This window comes from Phaethon aethereus (assembly GCF_964289735.1).
Source record: "Phaethon aethereus genome assembly, chromosome: 1".
NCBI classification, from domain to species: domain Eukaryota; kingdom Metazoa; phylum Chordata; class Aves; order Phaethontiformes; family Phaethontidae; genus Phaethon; species Phaethon aethereus.
The window spans coordinates 63,189,784-63,215,832 of record NC_138575.1 but is presented as its reverse complement, the minus strand read 5'-3'; the positions used below and the strand labels follow the sequence as shown (position 1 = coordinate 63,215,832).

Sequence of the window (26,049 nt, the reverse complement as noted above, 5' to 3'; positions counted from 1 at the left end):
TTAAGCTGACTAGTAGTTTCAATCTGTATGGAGTATGCTAAAAATCAACATCTAGAGAAGAGGGGGGAGGGGAGAAAAAGGTTATGTTCAGCACAAAATCAGAAGAAAGACTTTAGTGTCAGTTGATAAACCACACTTGTGTAGAAGATACCATTTTTCTTTTAACAAGACTCCTAAACTACTTTTCTAGGATCTGTAGCGGTGAGTTTTGAGTACTTTCAAAACCCAATAATAAAGTAATTTAAGGCTAAATGTTCTCAAAACAGTAGTGGGTTGATTTGGGATAGCAAAAAGCTGGTATAATGTCATGCTAAAAAAATTTGATAGTTTCAGTACAATAAAAGCTTGCTATTACCTGACATACTCAGAACATTTTCCATGTTTGAATAACATGATGCCTTGGTTTGGCAATGATACTTACCATTTATTGTTTTGTTACTTTTCCCTTTGCACTCCCTTTCTCTTTCAACTTACCTTTAATATATTTTTTTTCCCCCTAAAAGGAAAAGGGTAAGGATGGAGAAAAGACATTTTCTTTTTATCTCTTTTCCTCTTCCAAATAGTACTCTAATTGTTTGGCTAGAAAATAAAAACATGTGTTTGTTGTTACTGATGTAGGTTTTCAAATTCTATTATGCCATTCCAGTGTATAAAAAGCAAATCTCGACTTTCTTACTGACTAGATGTTGGCAGTACTGTCTGTATGCAGATGCTGGAAGGAGATCTGGAATAGATTATCAACTAACTTTTAGAAATAAATAGAGCATGCACCATTAATATTTCATATAAAAGTGAATGTTTTATATTGGCAACTTGAACAACTGAAACTTCTCTAGATATAGAAATCAAGGTGGGGAAAATGTTGTGCTTTATCTACTCAATAGGACTGCTAATTGACCTAGATGTGCTGAAACACTGTCTTAAATTTTATCATACTTTCTTCCAGCAGAACAGTGGAATCGGCAAACCCTTTTTTCTCAAATGGAGCAGATTTTCCTTCTTTGTATAGGGATGACAGCAGCATCCCTTTTACTTGTGAAGAGATGAGAGGATAGTAAGTCTGAGTTCATTACATGTCGTGTGCAACTACTTGATTAGGAAATTGAGCTCCCAACATTTTTTTGCTCTCCCAGAGCTGTGGGTCATTGGGATCGTGCCCTCCAAAGCAGTGGCTTTGAGGGAATTTAATGTAAAAACTGTAATTTCTAAGAGCCATTTCAAGATGTTGACAGGCTTCATTATATGCGCTTCAATCAAGTTTTATGTTGCTCTTTTTTTCTTTAAAAACATTTCAGTAAAGCTCTACTTCTTAATTCAGTGCTAGACTTGTGCTCTTTTGTTCTGCCTTCAGGCTATTAAAATTTACTTATTGCTACCTCACTCAATGTAATACAGTTGTTTTTACTAGTGAATATACATTCCTAGACTAGTTGGGAACTTTCTTCAACAAATTTAGTCTTGCACTCTTGCTAGTAGTAATCAAGGTGTATATATAAATCATCAGCTGAAACAGTCACATTTGGTAGATCTTTGTATACTGTTTGCAAATTAATAAATGGTATGTGATGCAATACAGAGTGAAGTTTTGAGGCATACTTCAAGCTTCAGTGAAGCTGAAACAGACAGATGGTTTTGTGCTGCAAGTTTTTCAATATTTGAGCTTGAATTCTGTCCTTTGACTCCACCTATTCTAATCCCTGCAAACTGAATTAGTGAAGTGTTGGATGGGGGTGGTAAAAAGAAACCCTGATGTCCCAAAAAATAACTGGATTTATTGTTGGTTATAGAATGGTAACTATCAGGCTTTCTTGCTCAAGTTTGATGTTCTTCATGCTGTGTTTATTGTATCTTCATCAACTCAGTACAAATTGTATCTTATTTGCCTCTTGCAATATGAGTATGTGATAGAACTCTGTCCAAGTTATTGTTGCATAATTTTTGATGTGTATCATTTGCTGGGCAATAATTAAGAATTGAGGGAATTTTAAAGGATTAAGATGAAGTGTTTAAGAAACATAGCAAATACAGGAAATGTTTTTAATTAATATTACAGTAGCCTGAAGCTTAAAGAAAATGTAAGCCCCTTATATTCTAAATACTGTAATTGTACAATAGAATGTTGATTAAGTTTAAACTAGATTGGAGTTGCATTTTTAACTATTTCAAATTCCTAAGCTTAGTCTGTGTATAGCTTCTCTATCCTTCAGAACACTTTCTGAAAAGAGTATAAAGTTAATGACTTACACTTAATGACTCTGAGCTAAGACATAAACTTGAACCACACAAAACCTTGTAAAAGTCTGTGTATATAGTTTTGCCTTATGGTAAGTGTTTTAAGTACAGAGTAGATTAACACTTAAAAAAAGTTAGAATTGTTGAGAGTCGGGCTGGCTAGTTCTCCCTGTTAAATCTGCCTTTCTTTCTTCAGGCTGTTATCTGATAGAGAGAAATTGCAGTTGGGAGTGATGGAGTCAGTGGAAAAATTGGGTCTTTTTAACTCTTGAAGGGAATACTGAGTTTAAAGTAAAACTATATATGTAGAGACATACTAAGTCAGAAAGAAAAACGTTTCTCTAAAGAAGTAGTATATTTTTTTCCAAAAGGACTGTAGGTGCGTTCACCTGGCCAGCGGCAATATCGTGAAAGATAAACTTAAGTTGCATCTCAGTGATAAAAAGCTAGAGTCTGTTAGCTTATATGGATGAAAACAGTATCTGATGACAGTGGCATAAATTGTGACTGAATTTTGTGGATGAAGGCCCAGGTGAAAGGAGGCTTCTGGGAGTGTATTCTTTCTTTCTGTCTAAATCTGAGATTTTGAGTTGGAAGAAAAATGTATTTATAAGGGTCAAACTTGAACTATAAGATTTAAACATGCTTGTGTTAGGAAGAGAGGTAGACTTGCATAATGCAAACTTTTTAATCAGAAAAGTGGCTGTAAATCTCTTATTCAACAAATCATTCCTGTTATCTCTCTATAAAGCAACATTTATTTTGTGACAATGTTTCTTGCTTCTTCTTTTCCCTGATATTTGTTCTGTAGCACCTGTTCAGCTCATATTTATTTGAATTCACCTGTGCTGTTCTAATAGAATTATTAGCTAAAAATCCTAATATATTGTATTTATCTCTTCCGTGCTATACCTTTCAGCATCTTTTGTATAACCCAGTAGACTTTGAAGCAAGGGCAGAATTTGTCATTCAGAGTCTATAGCATCTGTGATAAATTGGCCAGAAAGTACAAAGTTTGACCCTGAAATTCTAAGCTTATGTGAAGCTGTAACTTAAGCGTAAACTGAGGAACTTTGACCTGTCACCACTGATTCCATTAAATATGTATAAATTTAATATATTGAAAAATTTTATTTAATTTTTTTGTAGTTGAACCAAATATTTTTATTTACCGGTGTTATGAGACTAGGTTCCCTGCTTCCAAGACGAGGAGGTGGAGATGAACATGCAGAACCAGATATAATAGTGTTCTTCAATACTGTATATTTCTGGCAACTTACACTATATGGGTATGCCAAAGAAAGATCTGAAATAATACTTTATAGTCCAGTTTTAGGTATAAGCATATTGAAGGTTAGTTTATATTATCTATCATTCCTTTTCAGTGTTGCTATTATGCTTTGCTCTATATATAAAATTCAGTGGTGAGACTCGTCCTATACTTGGCATTTATGAACTGACGTGTCTGACATGATGACCTGTAGAAGTATGATAATTGACTGTAATAGCTATGATACTACCCAGAACGGTAGAGTCTGCAGTTTATCAAAGGACGGGGCTAACTTTTACAGAAAAACTTAGGTTGAAGTTTTAAAAGTTAATGTGTAACTTTCTGAAAGAGATGAAAAAAGATTTTAAAATTATTTTAGGACTTTAATAGAATAATTTATTAGTATTCGTAAAAGCCTTTATACTTCATAAATGACTACATCATGAATATTTTTTTATGTGAGCATACTCATTTTTCTGGTATTTTGTGATCTAAAAGCTTATAAGACAGAATAATGGGGACGTTTATTATTTTACTAGTCTTGCAGGTGTTGTCTTTAACTTTTGTAAATAATTAAAGCTAATACCAGATTGCTATTTGCAGATAAAGCAATCTTCAATCAAATCTCAGTTTGCATGTACATATAAAAATGAGTTGAGTGAAATAAAGGGTCAACATTTCCTCAGCAGTAGCCAAATTCCAACCTACATACATCCTGCACCAAAGCAACATTTAAAAGCTGGATATCTCACAGGTAAGCTGTAGTAGGATTGCATAAATGTGATAGCTGATATTTCAGATATTATCAAACAAGGCTTTAGTAAAACTCAAGTAGAAATGTCTTATCAAGAAAAAAAGACGTCTCATTCCTCTGTGTACGCTATAATCAGTTAAATGTCTTTTGCATTAAAATTGTAATGTTAATGCTTTGGAAATATAAATCTGTTTGAAAAGTATGTATTGATGCTATCTTGAGGTTAAAAAGTTAATACTTTTTACATATATTATGTAATCTTCTTATTTTACAAAGGTAAGCTAAGTGAAACTTGCATTTTTTGCCATTCAAGAAAGGGAAAAATTTGTTTTACTCCAATATAAACCATATCATATATATAATTTCTAGTCCCTTTAAGCATCTTTTTCAATATCTTAACAACTAACTTAAGGAAGTGGATTTATAACTTTATTCCATGTGTTTGTGCAATGTCATTTTAAATTGGCAGTACTCTTATGAATACATAACAAGTGTAACGGCAATGACCAGCATAGTTTTGTTTTACTGATAAAGCACTACTTTTGATTAAAAAAAAATCACATGACCATCCTCTGATAGAAAAGGAATGAATAATCCCAGGTAACTTTTTGTTTCTTCACATATGTTTTTTGATATTCTTACATGACAGAAGGTAAGAATTCATGTCTTGATGTACCAGTGCTTGGAACTATTTCTGAAAATGTTCGCCAGACTAGAAGTTACACAGAAATGGGAAAGCTGAGTTGTCAGCCAAGAAATAAGAACTCCAAGAATGAACAGATGGATCTGAATAATGACAAAGTAGTCTGTGATAAGGAAAGTGAACTATCTTTGCAAAAGAATGCTAAAAGACCTAAAACTTTAAGCAACCCTCAGAAGGAATTGGACAGCAAAACTGGTGGAAAAAGAAAACATGGCAAAACTGCAAGCAAGAATAAGTTGATTGCTGGCCAGGCAAAATTAACTCACTTTTTTCATCTGTAAGTTTTTGTTTTGGCATATGTGGTACATTGACTGGTTCAGAAGTTGTAAAAATTTGTCAAGAAAAGGGTTAAATTCATTAATTCCTTCCTTTCATACTTAAATACGTGGAAGTAGCTTGTGTCTAATATTAGACAAATACAAGTCTGGATTATGCAGAAGTCTTTTATTTTCTGATAACAATACATTGTTAGTAATTACAGCTATGTTCTTTTTGGTAATGAATTATGTTTCCCTTTACAATGCGATGGGAAAGTATTTTTCAATGCATATGTATAGCCACACTATAACACAGTTACTTCAAATCACATTACATAATAAAATGTTTAATCTTCAGAGAAAGTGGTGTAGTTCATTAGTTTTCAGACTTGCCAACAAGGTCGATAGACTCTTCCAAGCATACACCTGAGCACTACAGGAAAAAAAAAATCTGAAAGTTTAAATCATCAAAGAACTAGAATTCTTTGTGGCCTCTGGAAATATTAATTTAACAAATACTTCCTCCCCTGTGCACTAGATCACAATAGATGTAAACTGGAAATGCAAGATTTCATCAGCCTTAGGAAATCCCAAACATGATGTGGAAAATCCCAAACATGATATGGAGTTTCTAAATGAACCTTTATCAAATTCCTGTATACACATTGCATTATACTTTACCAGAATGAAATTTTTCTGTAAAAATGAAGATATACTTACTGTCAAAATCCCGTCTTCCTATAGGGACCTTAGCTGTACTTTCTTCATCTGCAGTCTCTCTTTCCTCTATTGATTCAATATTTCGAATTTCAGTGCCAGCTGGAAAAGCCATTGCTCCTTTCAGTGCAAGATAAAGTAGTTGTTTTCTATCTAAGTTGATTGGCATAACATGATTTAAGAAATCATGTCTGGAACCTGTGTCCTGTTTTAAGGGAAAACAAGAATAGCAGTTTATCTTTATTTAAAGTTAGTTGTGTTCACTTGCTCAGCAGTGCAAGTATTTTATCTTTCAAGATGATATTTTAAAAGTAATAACCTGCATTACATCTTTGGCTGAAATGGTTTTATGCTAAAGAACATGATAATTAGTCTTATATTTGGTGAGGTTAAAAACCTGTTACTGCAGGACATGCTTAATCAAACATCAATATAGGCTTTTTTCCCCCACATGTTTTAGCTACATATAGTTCTGTAAAAATTGGATTTCTGTTATTCAACTGTCCAAGCTTACAGATTTAAAATCTTGGAATTAGATAGTTACAGTTGAAAATTTATTCTTTACTATGGTATGCTAAACTGATATTTTTGTATATTCACCAGGTTATTGCTTTAAATTATTGTACTTGTTTTCTAAAGGGCTGTAAAGAGAATATCCATTTTACAATTAAGCCAAAATGTAAAACTGAAAACTCACCAAAAACTTCATGTTTCTGTCATCGTCTTCATCCAAAACACTGCTGTGCTCAGTCTTATAATGCTTCAGCAAAGGTATAGCTCCTCTGTTTGCAGTTCTATCTCCATTTCGAAGAGTTTTTCCTATCTTTAATGTGGTTAGCAACATATCGTCATCTTCTACCTTTTGCAGAGATTTTGAAACTGAGAGTAGCAAACCTTGAGAAAAAAGAGAGAGAATTAACATGTATGATGAGATACACATTCTTAGTTACTTAACACTTGCATAGAAGTTAAGCAGTTGTCAAATTTTGAGCAAGCTTTTTCAGTTGTAAATTAATACGTTCTCCATCTGTGCCCACTTTATATACTTTACAGATTGAATGGAAACTACTTCAATGGCTGATGAGTTCACTCATTTTAAAATGACTCGTATTAAGGAGTAACCTTTTGTATAATCCATTTAATCCCATCTGCTGTTTAGAACTACTTAAACATTTCTTTAACATGGATAACTTATTTCTTTGTATGTTTTTAGAACAGCACATATTTGTTCCTTTTGATGGATCAGTATAACGGAGTTCACAGAAAAACTAATGTCCATTTGTGTTGTTTATAAAGCCTTACCTCCAGTTAAAGCAATCTAAGAAAAGAAACTAATCTACATAAGAAAGCAGGGACTGTGTGATCTATCATAGTTTTTTATCAAAACTGATTCACTAAACAGTTGAAAAGCTTGACATTTGACAATAACTTAGACTGCTACTGTGTTAGAGCTGAAATCATTAATTAATATTTCGATGTCCGTTATGTCAGGTTACATTATTCAGAGCTTATGTCTAGAAATCTTTGTTAATAACTAAGTAATTATATTTGTCTGCATTTTTGTTCTGAAAATGGACCTTTCCCAGATACAAATATAATATAGTCAGATATACTTGATAAGAATTTAGAAAGAAAAGTAAGCTTCAAAGACTTTTCAAATGAAAAACTGAAGTCTACCTGTTACCCTGTGGAAGGAAATGCAGGAGTTTCTACATAACATATTTTTCCTTACCTTATCTAGAAAGCAAATGGGGATAGCTCAAATTTAGCTAGTCTCTTAATGGCTGTGATACAAAATACCTGTTCAGTGGCTGTGTGCATCTTAGCTGGTTCCCATCTGTTAAATTCATGTTTGTTTTAACCTTTAGGTTAGTGCAGGGAACAAACATCCTCCTAGTGGAGGCAAATCACTAGGAAAGTGGCCAAGAAACTGACTAAGCAGAAAGAATACCCGTTCCCCCTGTTCTCCTCCCTCATTCTCCATTTTGCTTTTCCTGCTGCTTCTCTGTACTGTCATACGCTAGGAACAAAATTTATTAGCAAAAGTGATTGCTAACAGTGGTTCTCTTTTTCTAGTGTCCTTCACTGGTACCTACCACTAATGGGATGTGAACAAGAAAGTAAGATAGGTATTTAATAGTCTAGACAAGTCTGCCACACATCAGTGGTAGCCACAGATAGCAAGTATACATTTTGTCTTTATACTTGTTACCGGAAGTTCAAGGAGGAAATATGAGTGCTGCTGAGAGATGTTGCATACTCTTAGGGAAGTACGGAAAGAATAATAATGATTCCTGACGAAAACAGGCAATGGTACAACACTAATCCACAGACTGGGGATGTTATGTAGAATAACTGACCAGCATTGTTGGAACTGTGGTATTTTTAATCACTGTTCACTGCTAAACTTCCTGGAAAAGCAGACTGCCTTGCCAAAGTAACTTCTTGGTAAGACATTTCATGGGAAAATATGCCCTGCAGGACTAAGCAGATTTTGACTAAGAGACATTTTAGGTATACCCACTTTTCCCCAAATGAGGAAAGTGCATTTAATCCTTTCTGTGCAAAGCATCTCTGACAAAAAGAATTGTTGCTTCTCATTCTTTTTGTTTCCTTGCTGTAGAATCCTGTACTTGCCTCTGGGCAATTGAAGTGGTTTATTTTCTTTGACTTTAATTGCCTGGCTACAGAGGAGACAAATTTGAAAGTCAGTTGTATATGGTTTTATTCTTCTCATCCAACCTCCCTTTGCTAATTTGTATTTTTCCCTCACATTCAGTATTTGTACAGTTTTGTTCAATTAATGAAGCAAGGGCCATGTATGCTCTGTAATGTATGCTTCTCACTTAGCTCAGCCTAAGCAGAACAGGAGGCCTGCCATTGGCAGAAAACCCGTTCTCTCTCTATGTTTGAACAAGCTATTCACCCCATAATTGTGTATGTGGCAAGAGCTTCTGCTTATCTGAAGCTATAGTACCCACAGGTATGCAGCATATATTACACATGGCTTGCTTTCAAATGCTTCTCTTTCATTTAATACAAATCACAGTTACTTGGATCAATTGCAAAGCCCATCTATAGTGTGTATTTAGTTGTCTACTGTGTCTCTTAAACTGATGTCTGTGGAAGAATATAAGATCAGAGCAAAGTTATGGTACTCTCCCCACAGTATCCTTAAGTGCTTCTTGAAATGGCTGTTAATTTTTAAGGATTGTTGAAGACCTGAGGAGGTTCTACTGATAATTAGAACCTCCTAATTAGACTGCAAAGAAATCAATAGCATATGTCTATAAATTCATTGACTTTTCTGCCTGTTTAGAGCAGTAGATAACATTTGTACACTGGCAGGTTTGCAATGCAGTATGTATATCTCTTCATACTGCCTTTGGGAATCCTAACACTCTGATGTCTGCATTTTTTTCCTTTTCAGCTTGAAACTTTCAGTAAAAATGTAAAATGGTTTAATATACTAGCTTCTATGTTTTTTCATTGTTTATCAAATTGCCCTTTTATTTTTATAGCCAATAATAACCTAATACTGATTAGAGAGCAGTAACAATTATTTTGAGAAACTCTTCTTCGTTCCACATTGTGTGTTGTTACAATGAAATATGAACTCTTAACATTTGAAATCTGATGTGGTATATATGAGTAAATAAAATCTAGGTGATAATGTGCCTGGAATTTGTCTCATACTCATTTTGAATCCTTCTAGGAATGGGTTATGAAACAATTGTAATGGTTTTATTTGGTCTTGTAACTACATGTACAAGTGTTTGAGCCTAATGCCTAGTATTGACTGAACAATAAATAAACCAGATATTATCGTATATAAAGCCAAATATTTATTATTTTACTATTTTCAGAATTGAAACACTTTGCAATGCAAGACAGAGTATTTAATCAACCTTAACAAATCATTTTATTGAATCTTAAAATAGCACAGAAAAACCTGGTCAATGTAAATTTGCCCAGTAGCATACTACTCCTTATTTTAGAAGGTAGTGGTTTCTTGTTTGTTTGTTGTTTTCAGTTTGGATCTTGTAAATTTTATATAAACAGCTGTATTTCAGTTATTTTGGAGCATAGTTAGACGATGTTTGTCATTTGAACCAAGAGCCACACATACTGAGACTTTGGAAGACTGATTTAAAACAAAACCCAAACACTTCATAATGTGCTTGTTCATTTGTGTGATCCTCTAGTAGCACAGAAGGAAATGCAGACTGTCTGTCTTATCCCTAGAGAATGTAAAAGCTTGGAGTTATGTGCATGAGACATGTATATCCAGGGCACTTAAAACATTTGAGTAGTTTTGAGTAACAACAAAGCTTTTTCTTACCTTGCTAAATAACTGAATATATTAGATTTTTTTGTATTAGAAAAAAATAAATCTGTGGCATTTATTTTATTAAGAGATCCATTTTGGCAATAGAGTTAATATATATTGTGCATTGTGTCAGAGACTTAGCTTCAATCTGTTTTAATTTCTCAGGCATTGATATTTTTTTTCCTCATCCTTTTTCTTGTGATTTTGAACAGAGTAAAAATAATAGACTGGTGGTATTAATTGTTGATTTGTGCATTTTGTTTAGCACTGATACAAATGGAGGTAAAAAAATTCCAGAAAGGATTTATTTGCCTAGGAGCGGCAGTTCCGTATTAAGCCTTGAAGAAGAATCCTGGATTTTCTATACTGGTTTTGGGCTAGCCAGTTGTTTTTCTTCAAACAAGAATATAAATGGAATCTAGCAAGCATATTTGACAAGAAGCTGGCTACAGCTGGTCAGTAGGAAGTAATGAGGTTAGGAGATGTATCTTAAAACCCAACCCCTTCCTTGGTATTAGTTGTATCACTTATATTTACCTATATATTTGCTCATTTTGGACCCAGAGCGTGAAACTTTCTCTTGAAGGTGAACACTCGTTCTTTCAGTGACCTTAGCACCTCATTGTATAGACTGTTTTAATTACCTAACATAAGTGTTTTAGTTCCAAACACCTCCGACCCCTAATCCAACAAGCAAGTGTTAAAGTGTAGATTCCCTGTGCTATTAATGTAGAGAACTTCTGATCAGCAGTTCACAGGACATAACAGAGGTAAAGATTAAAGATAAATCTGTAAGCAGAGAAGCTTATTGGTATCACAACCCAAGGAATAGCTTTGGACTTCAGAGTATAGATGAAATCCTTATGTAATTTTTTATGTTTTAGTAACCTCAGTCTGCCTTTAGAAGTCTTTGCTATGTCTGCCAGAATGCCTGGCCTTTGTATATGTCTTTTTAGACTATTTGGTTTCTCTTCAGTCAAGTGTACCTCATCAAACAAATTGTATTTTATATACCCACCTTTGCACTTAAATTCGTATTCTGTAAAAAGAGTTTGAATTAGTCTGTTTTGATGTAAGAATCTGCATTTCTGAGAGAAGTACCTAGTGCACAAAATTATTGTGGATACGTTTCCTAAATATTAGTATATGATTAGCTTAACTTTCTTTTAATTTATATCTCCTGCTTCAGCAGATGTACATTTAATCTACATTGCCTGATTTATTAGTTCATCTACCAAAGAATCTGCAATATTCAACAAAATTCTTTCTTCAGTCTGTAAAAGTGAGTGGAAACAAGTTCAATAACAACATAATATGTAGGTGATCAGAATGAACTGGTTTTCTTTCTGATCTTTTGTAATGAAAATTATTCTTGTTCATTTACTTAATGAATAAATGTCTTGAGTTTAACATTTAGGATAAGTGTTTTTAACCTGAAGTGATGAACTTGTTCCTTCTGTCTTGCAAGTCAAAAATACATCTTGCAATATCACTGCTTTTTGAAAAAAAAAATTGAATCATTAACAACTTTTCTCAGCATTTGTGATGACTTTGTACACGTTTATAATGACTTTTAATTTAAAAATGTGATTACATTAACATATTTTACATTAATATGTTTAATAAAGCCATAGACCATTCAAGAAAACGCAATCCAAGACTTTTAAATATGGAAACGTTGTATTTATTGGTGGCAAATGATGGAAAGCCATGTATATAGCCATATATTGATTGGTGGAAAGTGGTGGAGAGCCATTTTTTTCCTCATATTTAATGAATGGGTGACAAGTGTGTATTTATTACATGGTTGTTAAGCATGAATAGAAACAGAAGTTGGAGGAAATACAGATAAGTCAACTCCTGTGGTATAGTTCTACACTTCTTGCCAGTTTTGTACAAAGAATATGACCTGCTTGACTTCTGAATCTGCCTTAATTTCTGATTTATGCATAATATGTAATGTTTGCCCAAAACTGAATATACATGTTATCGAAATCAGGGAATAATATGTGAAGAACTGTGTGGTAAGATATGAAGATGTCTGGGTAGATGCCAAACTGGTTCATTTGATTCCTCCTCACATATGTAAGTTGAAAGAGAAAAAAAAGGTTTCTTACCATTATTGGGATATTTTTGCAGTAAATTGGTGCTTAAGAGCACTTACATATTGGTCCTTATTTGGTATTCTCCTTACACCATCATTTCTGATTACATAATGTCTTGAATATTTTTGTAGATGAAGTCATAGATAATCTTAAAAACCACCAGTGTTTTTATGTTGCGATCATCTGTATTTTTTCCTGTTGTTGAATTTTCTTTCGTAAACAGGCAAACATTTCTAGAATGGTAAGGAAATTGTTTATCATCAGCATACTAAAATGGGTACAAAAGCTAAACAGTTACATATGACATCATTTATATTGAATAAGATTGTCCCTGCAGTATTTACCACATGATGATTGTGCAAAATTGTGCTTCCAATGTCGTACTTAATTGCAGTCCTTTAAATATTTTTTCATTAGAAATAGGCAAGCTCTACATTTTGCTAGGTATTGTCATTAACTTTACATCTTTTTGTGAGAGCTGTAGTGCCTAATGAAAAAATGTTTTTAATTATCAGAAGAAACTTATATAATATTTCCTTCCCATTGTAAACAGTAACTTGTTACTTATTGTAATCTTTTAGAGATGAAGCTTGTTAAATCAGTAAGGATTTTATCAACCAAAAGATATCACTGAAGTTAAACTTAGAATTAGACTTAGACATACACCTGGTTTGGATAAGTGCAGAATTTGTCCATCAGATAATGAACTAGAATAGTGTAAATGTGGTGAAATAGAAAGAAGGTTGTTTTTATATCAAAAGTAATTGTTAAGTATAGTTTTAAATATAAAGATAATAAATGTATGTTGATGGTGTATTCCATTGTTTATTTTGAAAAGTATGATACACGTTGAACTAAGGCTGCAAATGAAAATGCAGTGTTTTCTTAACTCTGTGTGTGTGTGCACCTAGATTTACAACAGTTTGAAAACATAGTAGGTCTCCATCACACAGAAATTTAATGTGTAGGAGGTTGAGATCTTATGGTCTTACAATTGTCAAATCCATGACATATCAAAGTAGTGTCATTGAATACATTCTGTATATACCATCTGCTATAGAACAATTGTTTTAAGAATTAAAAAGTCTGAATGCAACTTTCTTGCATTCCTTGATCAAAGCCAGCCAGAATATTTAGTTACTATTATTCCAGAAGAGCTCATGGGTAGAGCAGAATGAATATAAGTGGAAAACATTTCTGGTATTGACCAGCAATAGCTTTTCATTATAGTAAAAGTATCTGTGTAAATGTATACATAGAAAAAAACATAGTCAAGTTAGTTACCTTTGAGTATTCTGGGACTGGGAAATTGATCTCATTGAGCTTTGCATTGCCTTGACATTTCTAGCTTAGCCAAACAATGAAATGTCTGATCTTACATGTTAAAATGTCACAAGCTTTATAAAAAAACGTTGGCATACGACTGAAGAGAACTCAGCCTTGAGTCAAAGTATTTGGGGGGAAAATTCACGTGGAGAAGTGTAAATGTTTCTCTGTCAAGTTATTTATAATACTAATAACAGCAGTTATTAGTATTAGTTATTAGCTTGTTGGAATCCCCAAATGCTAGGCATGTGAGTCTTGGCAAAGGGTGACAAAAGGCAGGTAATGCAGTCAAAGGTCTGTAACAACTTTTATAATATTACATGACCTTTAAGTGTCTAGCAATACCTGATCTTGGAGATAGCTGGCTACTTTTATAAAAGAGTAGTAAAAGAGTCAAATATGTATATAAGTATTAATTCTAACTGTTAACACCCTAGTTTTCAAAAGAGAAAAGGGATATGTTTGCTACTCTGGGCAGACAAACCTATGTCCTTGGAGGCTTCCAAAGGGAATGCCTAGAAGATCACTATTGCCAACTGGTGAAGATGAAAGCATCAAGTCAACAGAGTGTAAGACTGGTTTGTGATTTGGAGATGTTTGTAGGTATTGCTGATAAGGAAATGTTATGTTGTGAACTAAATGTAGTTTTTTCCCTTTCAAGCTGATCATATGCTATGTCCTATTTGGAGAAGAGTGCTTATTTGTTTTGGTTGCTTGAGTAAGAGTTCCTTTCATTGAAATGTTCCTTTCATTAAGTTATGAATTAAATTATGAATAATGAAAGTTCCTTTCATTACTGCTAAATTTTTATGTTTATTTGTGGCTCTAAGTCCTTTCTTGATGTGACCCCTGCATGCTGAACAATCAGAAGCACTCTCTACATATCGATCGTACCATCTACCTGCATGTCTAACATCATTTTTGCAGCTGAAAACAGGACCATGGCTCCTCTTTTCTTCACCTTCACAAAAATTATCATCTTCATTGTTTTTTAAATTATGTGTTCTTTCCTAAGATGCAGGTATCCTGGGAAGAGTACAGGGATGCTGCCCGGTTATGTAGGGGTGGGGTCAGGAGAGCCAAGGCATGGCTGGAGCTGAACTTGGCAAGGGATGCAAAAAATAATAAGGGCTTCTACAGATATGTCAGCCAGAAAAGGAAGGTCAAAGAAAGCGTACCCCCCAATGAGGAAGACTAACAGCTGGTAACAACAGATGAGGAGTGGGCTGAGGTACTCAAATCCTTTGCTTCAGTCTTCACTGGCAGTCTCTCTTCCCACACCTCTCAAGGGGATGGACCGCAAGACGGGGACTGAGGGAACAAAGTCCCTCCTATTGTAAGAGAAGATCAGGTTCAAGACCACCTGAGGAATCTGAACATATACAAGTCTATGGGACCTGATGAGATCCATCCCAGAGTCCTGAGGGAATTGGCTGATGTAGTTGCCAAGACGCTCTCCATCATATTTGAAAAGTCCTGGCAGCCAGGTGAAGTCCCTGGAGACTGGAAAAAGGGAAACATTGTGCCCCTTTTTAAAAAGGGTAGCAAGGAGGCCCCTGGGAACTACCAACCCATCAGCCTCACCTCTGTGCCTGGGAAGATCATGGAGCAGATCCTCCTAGAAGCTATGCTAAGGCACATGGAGGGCAGGGAGGTGATTCTATACAGCCAGTATGGCTTCACCAAGGGCAAGTCCTGGTTGACCAACCTAGCGGCTTTCTGTGATGGAGTGACCACATCAGTGGACAAGGGAAGAGCTACGGCTGTCATCTATCTGTACTTCTATAAGACCTTTAACACAGTCCCCTACAACATCCTTCTGTCTAAATTGGAGGCATATAGATTTGACGGGTGGACTGTTGGGTGTATAAGGAATTGGTTGGATGGTCCCATCCAGAAGAAAGTGATCAACAGCTCAATGTCCAGATGGAGATCAGTGACGAGTGCTGTCCTTCAGGGGTCAGTACTGGGACCAGTACTGTTTAATATCTTCATCAATGACATAGTATGATCAAATTGCACCCTCAGCAAGTTTGCAGATGACACCAAGCTGAGTGGTGCAGTTGACATGCCAGAGGGATGGAATGCCATCCAGAGGGACCTGGACAAACTTGAGAAATGGGCCTGTATGAAATTCATGAGGTTCAACAAGGCCAAGTGCAGGTTCTTGCTCCTGGGTCAAGGCAACCCCTCATATCAGTACAGGCTGGGGGATGAAGGGATTGAGAGCAGCCCTGCTGAGAAGGACTTGGGGGTACTGGGGGATGAAAAGATGGACATGAGCCGGCAATGTGTGCTCGCAGTCCAGAAGGCCAACTGTATCCTGGGCTTCATCCAAAGCAGCATGGCCAGCAGGTTGAGGGAGGTGATTCTGCCCCTCTGCTCCGCTCTGGTGAGACCCCACCTGGAGTCCTGTGTCCAGCTCTGGAGCCCTCAGCATAGGAAAGACCTGGACCTGTTGGAGCAGGTCCAGAGGAGGGCCACAAAAATGATCAGAAGGATGGAACTCCTCTCCTATGCGGACAGGCTGAGAGAGTTGGGGTTGTTCAGCCTGGAGAAGAGAAGGCTCTGGGGAGACCTTATTGCAGCCTTCCCGTAATTAAATGGGGCTTGTAAGGAAAATGGGGACAGCCTTTTTGGTAGGGCCTGTTGCAATAGGAGAAGGGGTATTATTAGAAGAAATACTTATATTCTTATCTAGAAGAAATAATTATATATTAGAAGAAACTAAAAGAGGGCAGATTTAGACTAGATATAAGGAAGAAATTTGTTACAATGAGGGTGGTGAAAAACTGGTACAGGTTGCCCAGAGAGGTGGTAGATGCCCCATCCCTGGAAACATTCCAGGTCAGGTTGGATGGGGCTCTGAGCAACCTGATCTAGTTGAAGATTTCCCTGCTCATTGCAGGAAGGGTTAGACTAGATGACCTTTAAAGGTCCCTTCTAACCCAATCTATTCTATGATAATATGCATGGTTAGTCTGTAAATTAAAATCAAACATATTTATTAGCTTCAGTATCAATGGAACTGTATCTTGTTTAATGATACTCTATTTGCAGAACCTATGAAAGGAATGCACTTTTTGAATTGACATTGAGTTGAAAATGCATGAAGTTCATGGAAGATGGCTCTTCTTTTGGGAATAGGTGAGATATGAGTTCTTTTTCTGGTAGGTAAGTCTCAGTTTGATCAGAGGTTTCTATAGACACCTATGGTAAATTATGATCTTTCTGTTCCTTTAAGTTTTCAAATTAAGACTGAGGTTTATTCCGTAAATAATAAATCAACTGTAATGCCTAAAATAAAGTACATGCAGAAATATTTTTCTCTGTTTTGCTGTATAAAGCTTGGGTCAGCAGGAAGTGTGCTACATACAGTTTTTCATATGGTGCTTGATAGTCACAAAACTAATGAGAGATCATCCCTCTTCAGTCTTTGCAGTTCCATGTGAACTATCCAAAAGGCTATAATAAGAACAAGCAACTGCACAGTAATTGCCTAACAATCATGTTTAAGCATGACTGACTATGCGTTCCGTCATTGAAAAATGTATCCTGTTAACAAAAGAAGTATTTGCATAAGTGATTCGGTTCATGCACACATATCTGAGGGTGAGGAGCCCAGTATTTGATCTTTTATATAAACAAAAATCTTTGGAGTGAAGTGAATAGAAGCTAAATGTTAAAGCTGTAACAGTAACAGGCAGAACTCTACTTTTAATGTTGTTCATCTGCCATAGGTAGGTATGCAAGGGGTATTCTATTTGATTTTGCATATATTTTTCTGGCATACAACATGTGAAGTATGCTTTCAAATATTATGAACCATTCATCAACTTCTATATCTTAATCTTTATATCTGTTATCATTCCTCTATTAGTGTAACATGCTCTGCTGTTTCTGTATAATTTGTACACAGAATTGGGATGCTCATTCCAGTACAACATCCTTGCACTGTTCATAAGAAGCATTGTAGTTTTAAGGTTTCTTGATCATTTCTGGAGGGTTTTTTCATGTGTTAATAAAGCTTGTAAAATTCCTTAAGTGATTTCTGTATCTGCTCTAGTAACTTGCCATTCATAGAATCATTAAGGTTGGAAAAGACCTTTAAAATCATCAAGTCCAACCTGACACCACCATGCCCACTAAAGCATGTCCCGAAGTGCCACGTCTACATGTTTTTTTGAATGCTTCCAGTGATGGTGACTCCATCGCCTCCCTGGGCAGCCTATTCCACTGTATGACCACTCTCTCAGTGAAGAAATTTTTCCTAATACCCAGTCTGAACCTCCCCTGGCATGCCTTGAGGCCCTTTTCCTCTCACGCTATCTTTTGTTACTTGGGAGAAGAGACCAACACCCACCTCACTACACCCCCCTTTCAGGTAGCTGTACAGAGCGATAAGGTCTGTCCTGAGCCTCCTCTTCTCCACATTGAACAACCCCAGGTCCCTCAGCTGCTCCTCATAAGACTTGTTCCCCAGACCCCTCACCAGCTTTGAATACCACAGTATTTGAGGTGAACCCCCCCACCCCCCAGTACAGGGGCATGGTCACTTCCCTGCTCCTGCTGGCCACACTATTTCTCATACAGGCCTGGATGCTGTTGGCTTTCTTGGCCACCTGGGCACACTGCTGGCTCATGTTCAGCCGGCTGTCAACCAGCACCCCCAGGTCCTTTTCTGCCGGGCAGCTCTCCAGCCACTCCTCCCCAAGCCTGTAGTGTTGCATGGGGTTGTTGTGACCGAAGTGCAGCACCCGGCACTGGGCCTTATTAAACCTCATACAGTTGACCTCGACCCATCAATCCAGCCTGCCCAGATCCCTCTGCAGAGCGCTCCTACCCTCCAGGAGATCAAAACTCCTGCCCAATTTGGTGTCATCTGCAAACTTACTGAGGGAGCACTCAATACCCTCATCCAGATCATTGATAAAGGTATTAAACAAGACTGGCCTCAAAAGTGAGCCCTGGGGAACACCGCTTGTGACTGGCCACCAACTGGATTTAACTCTATTCACCACAATGCTCCAGGCTCAGCCATCCAGCCAGATTTTACCCAGCAAAGAGTACACCTGTCTAAGCCATCAGTTGCCAGCTTCTCCTGGGGAATGCTGGGGGAGATGGTGTCAAAGGCTTTACTGAAGTCTAGGTAGACAAGGTAACTAGGTACCCACCTAGGTAGGAGGGTCACCTGGTCATAGAATGAGACCAGGTTGGTCAAGCAGGACCATCACTGGAAGCATTCATGAGCCCGTGCTGGCTGGGCCTGATCCCTTGGTTGTCCTGCACGTGCCCTGTGAGCACCCTCAAGATGAACCACTCCATAATCTTCCGTGGTACCGAGGTCAGGCTGACAGGCCTGTAGTTCCTTGGATCCTCCTTCTGGCCCTTCTTGTAGATGGGTGTCACATTGGCAAGCCTCCAGTCATCTGGGACCTCCTCTGTTAACCAGGACTGCTGAAAAATGATGGAGAGTGGCTTGGCAAGCTCCTCCACCAGCTCCCCCTATTCTTGGGTGGATCCCATCCAGCTGTATAGACTTGTGAGTGTCCAGGTGGCGTAGCAATTCATTAACTGCTTCCTCCTGGATTATGGGGACATCCAGCTAGAATATTTCAAAATCACTTTCAAAAATCTCAAAATATGGGTTAGATTATTTCAGATATAGGAGAAAAACTTTTTTTTTTAAAGTTGCCTATGTACACTGTATCTGTTTATAAGTCATAAGGAACAGAGGTTACAAACATTAAGATAATTTTATAAGGATAAATTAAGATAAAAGGATTTGGGAGGATAATTTTGAGAAAAAGAGTTAGGAAATTATAGAACGCATTTATTCTTTGTTAATTCATGTGTTTACTACATAATGTATTTCCAGTCCTTGAAAATATTCTGAGTTTGCAACACTATGGAGAATTTGGCCTTCTAAAATAATAAGGGAATGAGTAGTAATCCAGATGTAGGTTTAAAAGAGGAGCTGGAGCTGTAGTTGGCTAGTAAGACAAGTTTTGAGCTAAGTCCTATAACTTCACCCTTTTAAGCATCACTTTCCTGATGTGTATGGTGATTTGGGGTTTTGATGAGGTAAATAAGATAACTAGATTTTGTGTAATTTATTCATGGGGTTCATTTGTCACTTCCAGAAGTGAAATGCGTTAGTTAAGCACTTAATAAGAGAGTCAAGAGAAGGCCTATCTGAAGCATTCACAGGTATACAATTATCACATTTTAACTAGAATACTTGAAGTGTGACCTTTCATGTAAAATACATATATATATAGCCATAAAAATATTTTTTGTTAATAATTTATTCTGCGGAAATATATTTCTGCTAAGTGCTTCTGAAAGTGAGAGACTACTGGTAGCAGGAATACTATTCATGGAAGGGGTGACAAAGAACTGCTGCAGATGTGACTTGATAAATAATCACATTTGCTTCACCCTGTTGAGAGAATAAAAAGAGAAGTGAATTTATATCAACAAAGCACTTAACCCCATTTCTAACTTATGCATGTCAACACTATAGACACTTAACTCAGGTAACTCTTGCATTTTGCAGCACTGGCTCTGTGTTACTGCCCTGTGTTACAATGATTACACTGTTATATTGCCATCAAAGTTCATAAAATGTTTTTTAACATCATTTATCAACTGCTGGTGCATAACTGGGACAGGTAGTATACTACAATAGGATTGCGAGTAACATAACAGCTCTTACCCAGTTCCAGTTTGATGATTTCATGTGTAATCAGGGGAACTTAGTTACAATGATGGTGAATATTAGTTCTTGTTACTGGCATTTAATTTTACCCTGAAATGAAAGCATTACATTAGATTAATTCAACTGTAATACAACCCTACACTGATTTGGAAAAAACACCCTATTCTTTAGCAGAATGCTGGGGAACAAGTACTTCTCTGACATACACCATCTCATTCGGTTCTTAGTTTTATATCTGGCTGGCTCCAGAAACTGATAGGAGGTAATTTGTAACTTGTAATTTGTAATAACACTGCATATTTTACATGTGCCTCACTAGAGCTAGGCAATTTATTCACCTGTAGATTATTCACTGAGAAATGTACTTGTAGTTTAACATTGTATCTGAATAGAAGCTGAATGTATTACCTAATCTTGTCTGATCTGCAAATAGGGGGCAAAATTCACAAAATGCTATTCTCCTCCTATACCATGGCCCAATGGGCAGGCAACTTGTATACCTTCTGTTTTTGATGGAACATCTTTTAGTTTTCACTGAGGGGAAATAGTACAGCTGATCCTGTGAACATCCTTTCCTAGTCTCCCCTTAAGATCATTGTATATAGTAGTGACATGAACAAACAAACCCCAACAAACTTGGGGTTGATTGAGCACAAGATGGATGTTCCACAATAAATTCAAAGTTTTCTAACCTAAAAACAAATGTTGAAGTTTCTGACATAATACCTGATGATTTTTAGCCTGAGTACTTGAGGAAATAAGACTTAGGCAGTCACACAGAGTGTATAGATTTTTGTAAGAGTGTGTTGTCAGCTTCTATCTCTGCCAATTTCAAGGAAATTTGTCTGGGGGGTAGAGGAGAAGTAGGGATCTTGCAGTTAAGTAACTTCCTATTGGTTTCATTAAAGTAAGTGGCCAGAAGACAAACTCTTTAGCAGGGCCTATAGCGATAGGACAAGGGGTAATGGTTTTAAACTGAAAGAGGGCAGATTTAGACTAGATATAATGAAGAATTTTTTCACAATGAGGGTGGTGAAACAATTGAACAGGTTTCCCAGAGAGGTGGTAGATGCCCCATCCCTGGAAACTTTCAAGGTCAGGTTGGATGGGGCTTTAAGCAACCTGATCTTATTGAAGATGTCCCTGCTCATTGCAGGGGGGTTGGACTAGATGACCTTTAAAGGTCCCTTCCAACCCAAACCATTCTATGAAGAAGAGAGGCCCATTAAGTTTCCCAGATGAAAGACAAGCTTCTGCCTCAGTTCATACTTTCTTAGGCTCTGGGGAATGAGTGTGGATGAGAGTTCCAACTACAGGAAAACCTTCAACTGGAGCTCATAATAATGACATAAGTTTGAAGCAAGCTAAGCTTCATTAGTTCCCATGCACATGGAAGTGCTTGTTCAGGTAGAAACTGAATACTAGTTGATGCAACACCGCTTAGAAGAATGAGCATGAGGTGGAAATTTAAACAGCTGTCCCAATGATTTATTCTGTGTCACTGGACAGCTATTTTTCCTGACTCTTTTTTTTTGTGTTTTGTTTTGTTTTTCTTCCATGTAAGTTAAGTATTCTGCAGCCCAGGAGACTGTTAGCTTTCTTTTCAGTAAGGGCATGTTGCTGGCTCGTGTTCAACTTGGTGTCCACCACGAACCCTAGGTCCTTTGCTGCCAAGCTACTTTTCAGACAGTCTACCCTCATCATGGGGTGTGTTCTTCCCCAGGTGCAGGACTTTGCACTGCACTTCCTTGAACTGCATTAGGTTCTGGTCAGCTCCAGCCTGTTGACGTCTCTTTGAATGGCAACACAACTCTCTGGTCTATCAGTCACTCCTCCCAGTTTTGTATCATGAACAAACTTGCTGAGGATATACTCTGCCCCATCATCTAGATCATTAATGAAGATGCTGAACAGGATTGCACCTAGTGCTGAACCTGGTTTACACCCTGTGGTGCATGGCTAGTTTACTAGCCTCTCACTGGACTTTGCACCACTGATCACCACCCTCTGGGCCCAGCCATTCATCCAGTTTTCAATCCAACTTACTGTCTGCTCATCCCATCCATATTTCACCATCTTCTCTATGAGGATCTTATGGGAGACAGTGGTGAAGGCCTTACTGAAGTCTAGGTAGACAATATCGGCTGCTCTCCCCTCATCTACCAAGCCAGTCATTTCATCATATAATGTTATCAGGTTGGTCAAACACACCTTCCCTTTCATGAATCCATGCTGAGTATTCCTGATGACTTGTCCTTCATGTGTGTGGAAATGGTTTCCAGGATTAGTTGTTCCATCACATTCCCATGGATAGAAGTAAGGTTGGCCAGCATTTTGCTCCCTGTGTCCTACTTCCTGCCCTTTTTGAAGACAGGAAAGACATCTAATTTCCTACAATCTCAACCACTTCTTCCAACTGCCACATGATTCAAAGATTGAGTGGCCTTGAAATGCTGTCAGCGAGCTCCCTCAGCACTAGGGTACATCCTGTGAGGGCCCAAGGACTTATGTATGTCCCACTTGCATAAATATTACCTGACCTGATCCTCTTCTACGAAGGATAAATCTTTCTTGCTCCAGACTTTGCCCCTGGTCTCTAGGGCCCAGGATTCTGGAAGGCTTATTTTGCTAGTAAAGACTGAGGGAAAGAAGGCATTCAGTACCTCTGCCTTTTCCATGTCCTGTGTCACCAGGGCCTCTGCACCATTCAGGGGCAGACCTGTGTTTTCCCAAGTCTTTTTTTTGCCACTTCTGTACTTACAGAAGCCCTTCTTGTTGCCTTTGGCATCCCTTGCCAAATTCAGTTCCAAGTGGGCTTTGGCTTTCCAAAATTCATCTCAGCATGCTCAGACAGTGTCTCTATTCCTTCTGGGTTTCTTGTCCCTGCTTCTACCTTCTATATTATTTCCTTTTTATGTTTGAGTTTTGACGGAAGCTCCTTGTTCATCCATGCAGGCATCCTGGCATTTTTGCCTGACTTCCTGCTCATTGGGATTGATGCTCCTGAGCTTGGAGGAGGTGATGCTTGAATATTAACCAGCTTGCTTGGGTCCCTTCTCTCCATGGCCTTATCCCATGGAACTCTTCCAAGCAAATCCCTGAACAGGCCAAAGTCTGCCTTCTGGAATTATAGGGTTGTGATCTTGCTATTTGCCCTCCTCTCAGTATCCTGAAATGAGAGTTCTATCTCACAGTCATTGAAGCCAAGGCTGCCTTTGACCTTCACATCCCCAACAAGCTCTTCCATGTTTGTATGAAGTCCAGCAAAGCACCTCTCCTCTTTGGTTTCTCTCTCACTTGGGTCAGGAGGTTATCATCAGTGCTTTTCAGGAAACTCCTGGACTACATATGCCCTACTGTGTTTCTCCAGTGGATGTCAGGATGGTTCAAGTTCCCCATAAGAACGACGGCCTGTGAAAATGAGGCTAATTCTACCCATCTGCAGAAGGCTTTATCTGCTCATTCTTCATCATCAGGTAGCCTATAGCAGGCATCCAATATAATATCACCCGTACTAATCTGCTCTTTAATGCTATTGATAAATTCTCAGTTGGCTCATCAGTAACCCCTAGGTGGAGCTCCATGCATTCCAGCTGTTCTGTCACATAACAGGCAACTCCACGCCTCATCTTCCTGGCTTGTCGTTCCTAAAGAGCCTGTTTCCCTCCATTGCAACACTCCAGATATATGGTCCATTGTACCATGTCTGCATGATCATAACAAAATCATAGCCCTGCAGCTGCACACAGATCTCTAATTCCTCATGTTTATTCTCCATTCAGTGGGCATTAGTGTACAGGCTGATTTCTCAGAAGGGGTTTGAAGGTTTTTGCCATAGCGTTGCCTTGTAGGCACATCCTTGCTTACATACAAATACGTGAGGTGATCCTACCTAAGCTCTTTTGTGTTCACTTTCATTCACACCAGCACAGGTCTTTTGCTCATCAATGGGGCCCATCAGATTCTCACACAGCTGCTGATAACTCTCCTTCCCCTATTGAGATCTAAGCGCCTGAATCTCTTCCGTAAATGAGTCTTTGTTCTGTGTATTGCTGAGGTGGTTTTGAAAGTGTTATTGAAAAAAAGTTACAATCTCACTTACTTTAGAATATCTTATTACATAGTTTATTGTCATAATATAGCCTGTAAAACAATTGAACTTTGCTTTAAGCAGAGAAGTTTAAACTTCAAAACCTTGCACTGAAATATATATTGAGATTATGAACCTCAGGAATTCTTACACATTGTATAATTCATTGTTATCCTGTTATTTTGATTTAATAGCATGCATAGGTTTAATATACCTGAAACCTTGAACCTGAAGATTCAAATATGATTTTTGCTGTTGTTCACAATAAGGCAAAAGTTATAAAACAATAGTCATAAAAATAATAGAAAATATATTACAAAAAAGGGAAAGCATTTTTGCTTTCTATCTGTTGATACCCATTCAAATACATAAAAGTATGTTAACTCTGTGAAGCAGTGTACCATATGCAAGAATGCTACTGTTTTCCAAATATTACATCATATCTATTCAGTATGACAATAGCTTTAGGCATGAAATAAAACTTTGATTGCCATTATTTTAGACGTATGTGAAAAGATGCTTATGGTACTCCTGGAAATGCTGCATCAAATTGCACTTATTTCCCAGATTTTTATTGGGCTAAAAGAAGTCATTAGCAATTTGCATTTTGAGAGCATTGTTGGTACAATATGGTGGTGTGAGTCACCAAAAGCTTAGTGACAAAGAATTACAGCCTGAAGGAAAAAAAAAATCATTTGCCCAGAGTACTGCATCTGATTTAGTATATTATGATCAGAGATTTGAATTGCCTTTTTATATCTTGTTTTTCAAAATATGAATTTAGTGCTGTTAAAAGGTACTGACTCAGAGTTTTGAAATGATTCCTGTGTCCTTGAACAGACACAGCACAGGCAGCAGAATTGCGATCTTCCCCACATGATTCAACTATGTGCCTTGAATATGACTTTAGAGCAGTAATGGCAAGCTTCTGGGTTGCATGTCGAAATTGTCATGTGTTCCCATTGTCAACAGAACACAGAAAAATTGGTTTTTGGTGCCTTTACTGCTGCTGTGCCAGAGTTCACTTTTCCCTTGTCTGTTGCTGTCATGGCCTACTAACTATGTGAAATGGACTGGTATGATGATGACAGCAATATTAGCAGGTGATCAAAAAAAAGTTAGTCATCACTTAACCCTTAGTTCCTTTAAGAGACAAGATAACACTTAAAGGAGACTGGGCATATCTCAGTTTCTGAATTACTGTATGCTTCTTAGGCAGCCTTAAGTGGGAACATAAGAAGTGAAACCTCCGATGCTTTCTGATATACGCAGATCTTTTTTTCAGAATTCGCTATAGATATAATTTTCCATGGAAGAATATTTGAAAGGAAGAAATTAAGCACTAATTTGGAACTGAAGAAATGGAAGAGACTGTGAATTCATTTAGGGGAGCAAATCATTAATTTAGGGTCTATCCCATGGAAATGTAGTTTTGGTTAGTCAAATAAATAACAATATTTTGTCCAAATACGCATAAAAGAAATTCTTCTGGTAGACTAATAAGCTTTGGTTATCCTACACTAAAATTGACAGAACAGTTCGGA

The 26,049-nt window shown here is 37.2% G+C and overlaps 2 protein-coding genes across 2 annotated transcripts in view; one reads left to right on the top strand and one right to left on the bottom strand.

Annotated features, from left to right (window-relative positions):
- PARPBP (PARP1 binding protein) overlaps positions 1–5,240 on the top strand; it is a gene marked incomplete at both ends in the record, with an annotated part of 47,877 nt that extends 42,637 nt beyond the window's left edge. Inside the window, 2 exons of the mRNA XM_082011542.1 lie at positions 4,106–4,256; positions 4,906–5,240. Coding sequence (XP_081867668.1) covers positions 4,106–4,256; positions 4,906–5,240 — 486 coding nt within the window. The remainder of the gene's footprint in view (positions 1–4,105; positions 4,257–4,905) is intronic.
- Positions 5,241–5,599: 359 nt separating this feature from the next.
- On the bottom strand, positions 5,600–6,873 carry PMCH (pro-melanin concentrating hormone; the record flags this gene model as incomplete). The annotated part of the gene is made up of 3 exons (XM_082014492.1): positions 5,600–5,649; positions 5,937–6,138; positions 6,631–6,873. The coding sequence occupies 3 exons, from the start codon at positions 6,871–6,873 to the stop codon at positions 5,600–5,602; spliced, it is 495 nt and encodes a 164-aa protein (XP_081870618.1).
- Between the last annotated feature and the right edge of the window lie 19,176 nt (positions 6,874–26,049).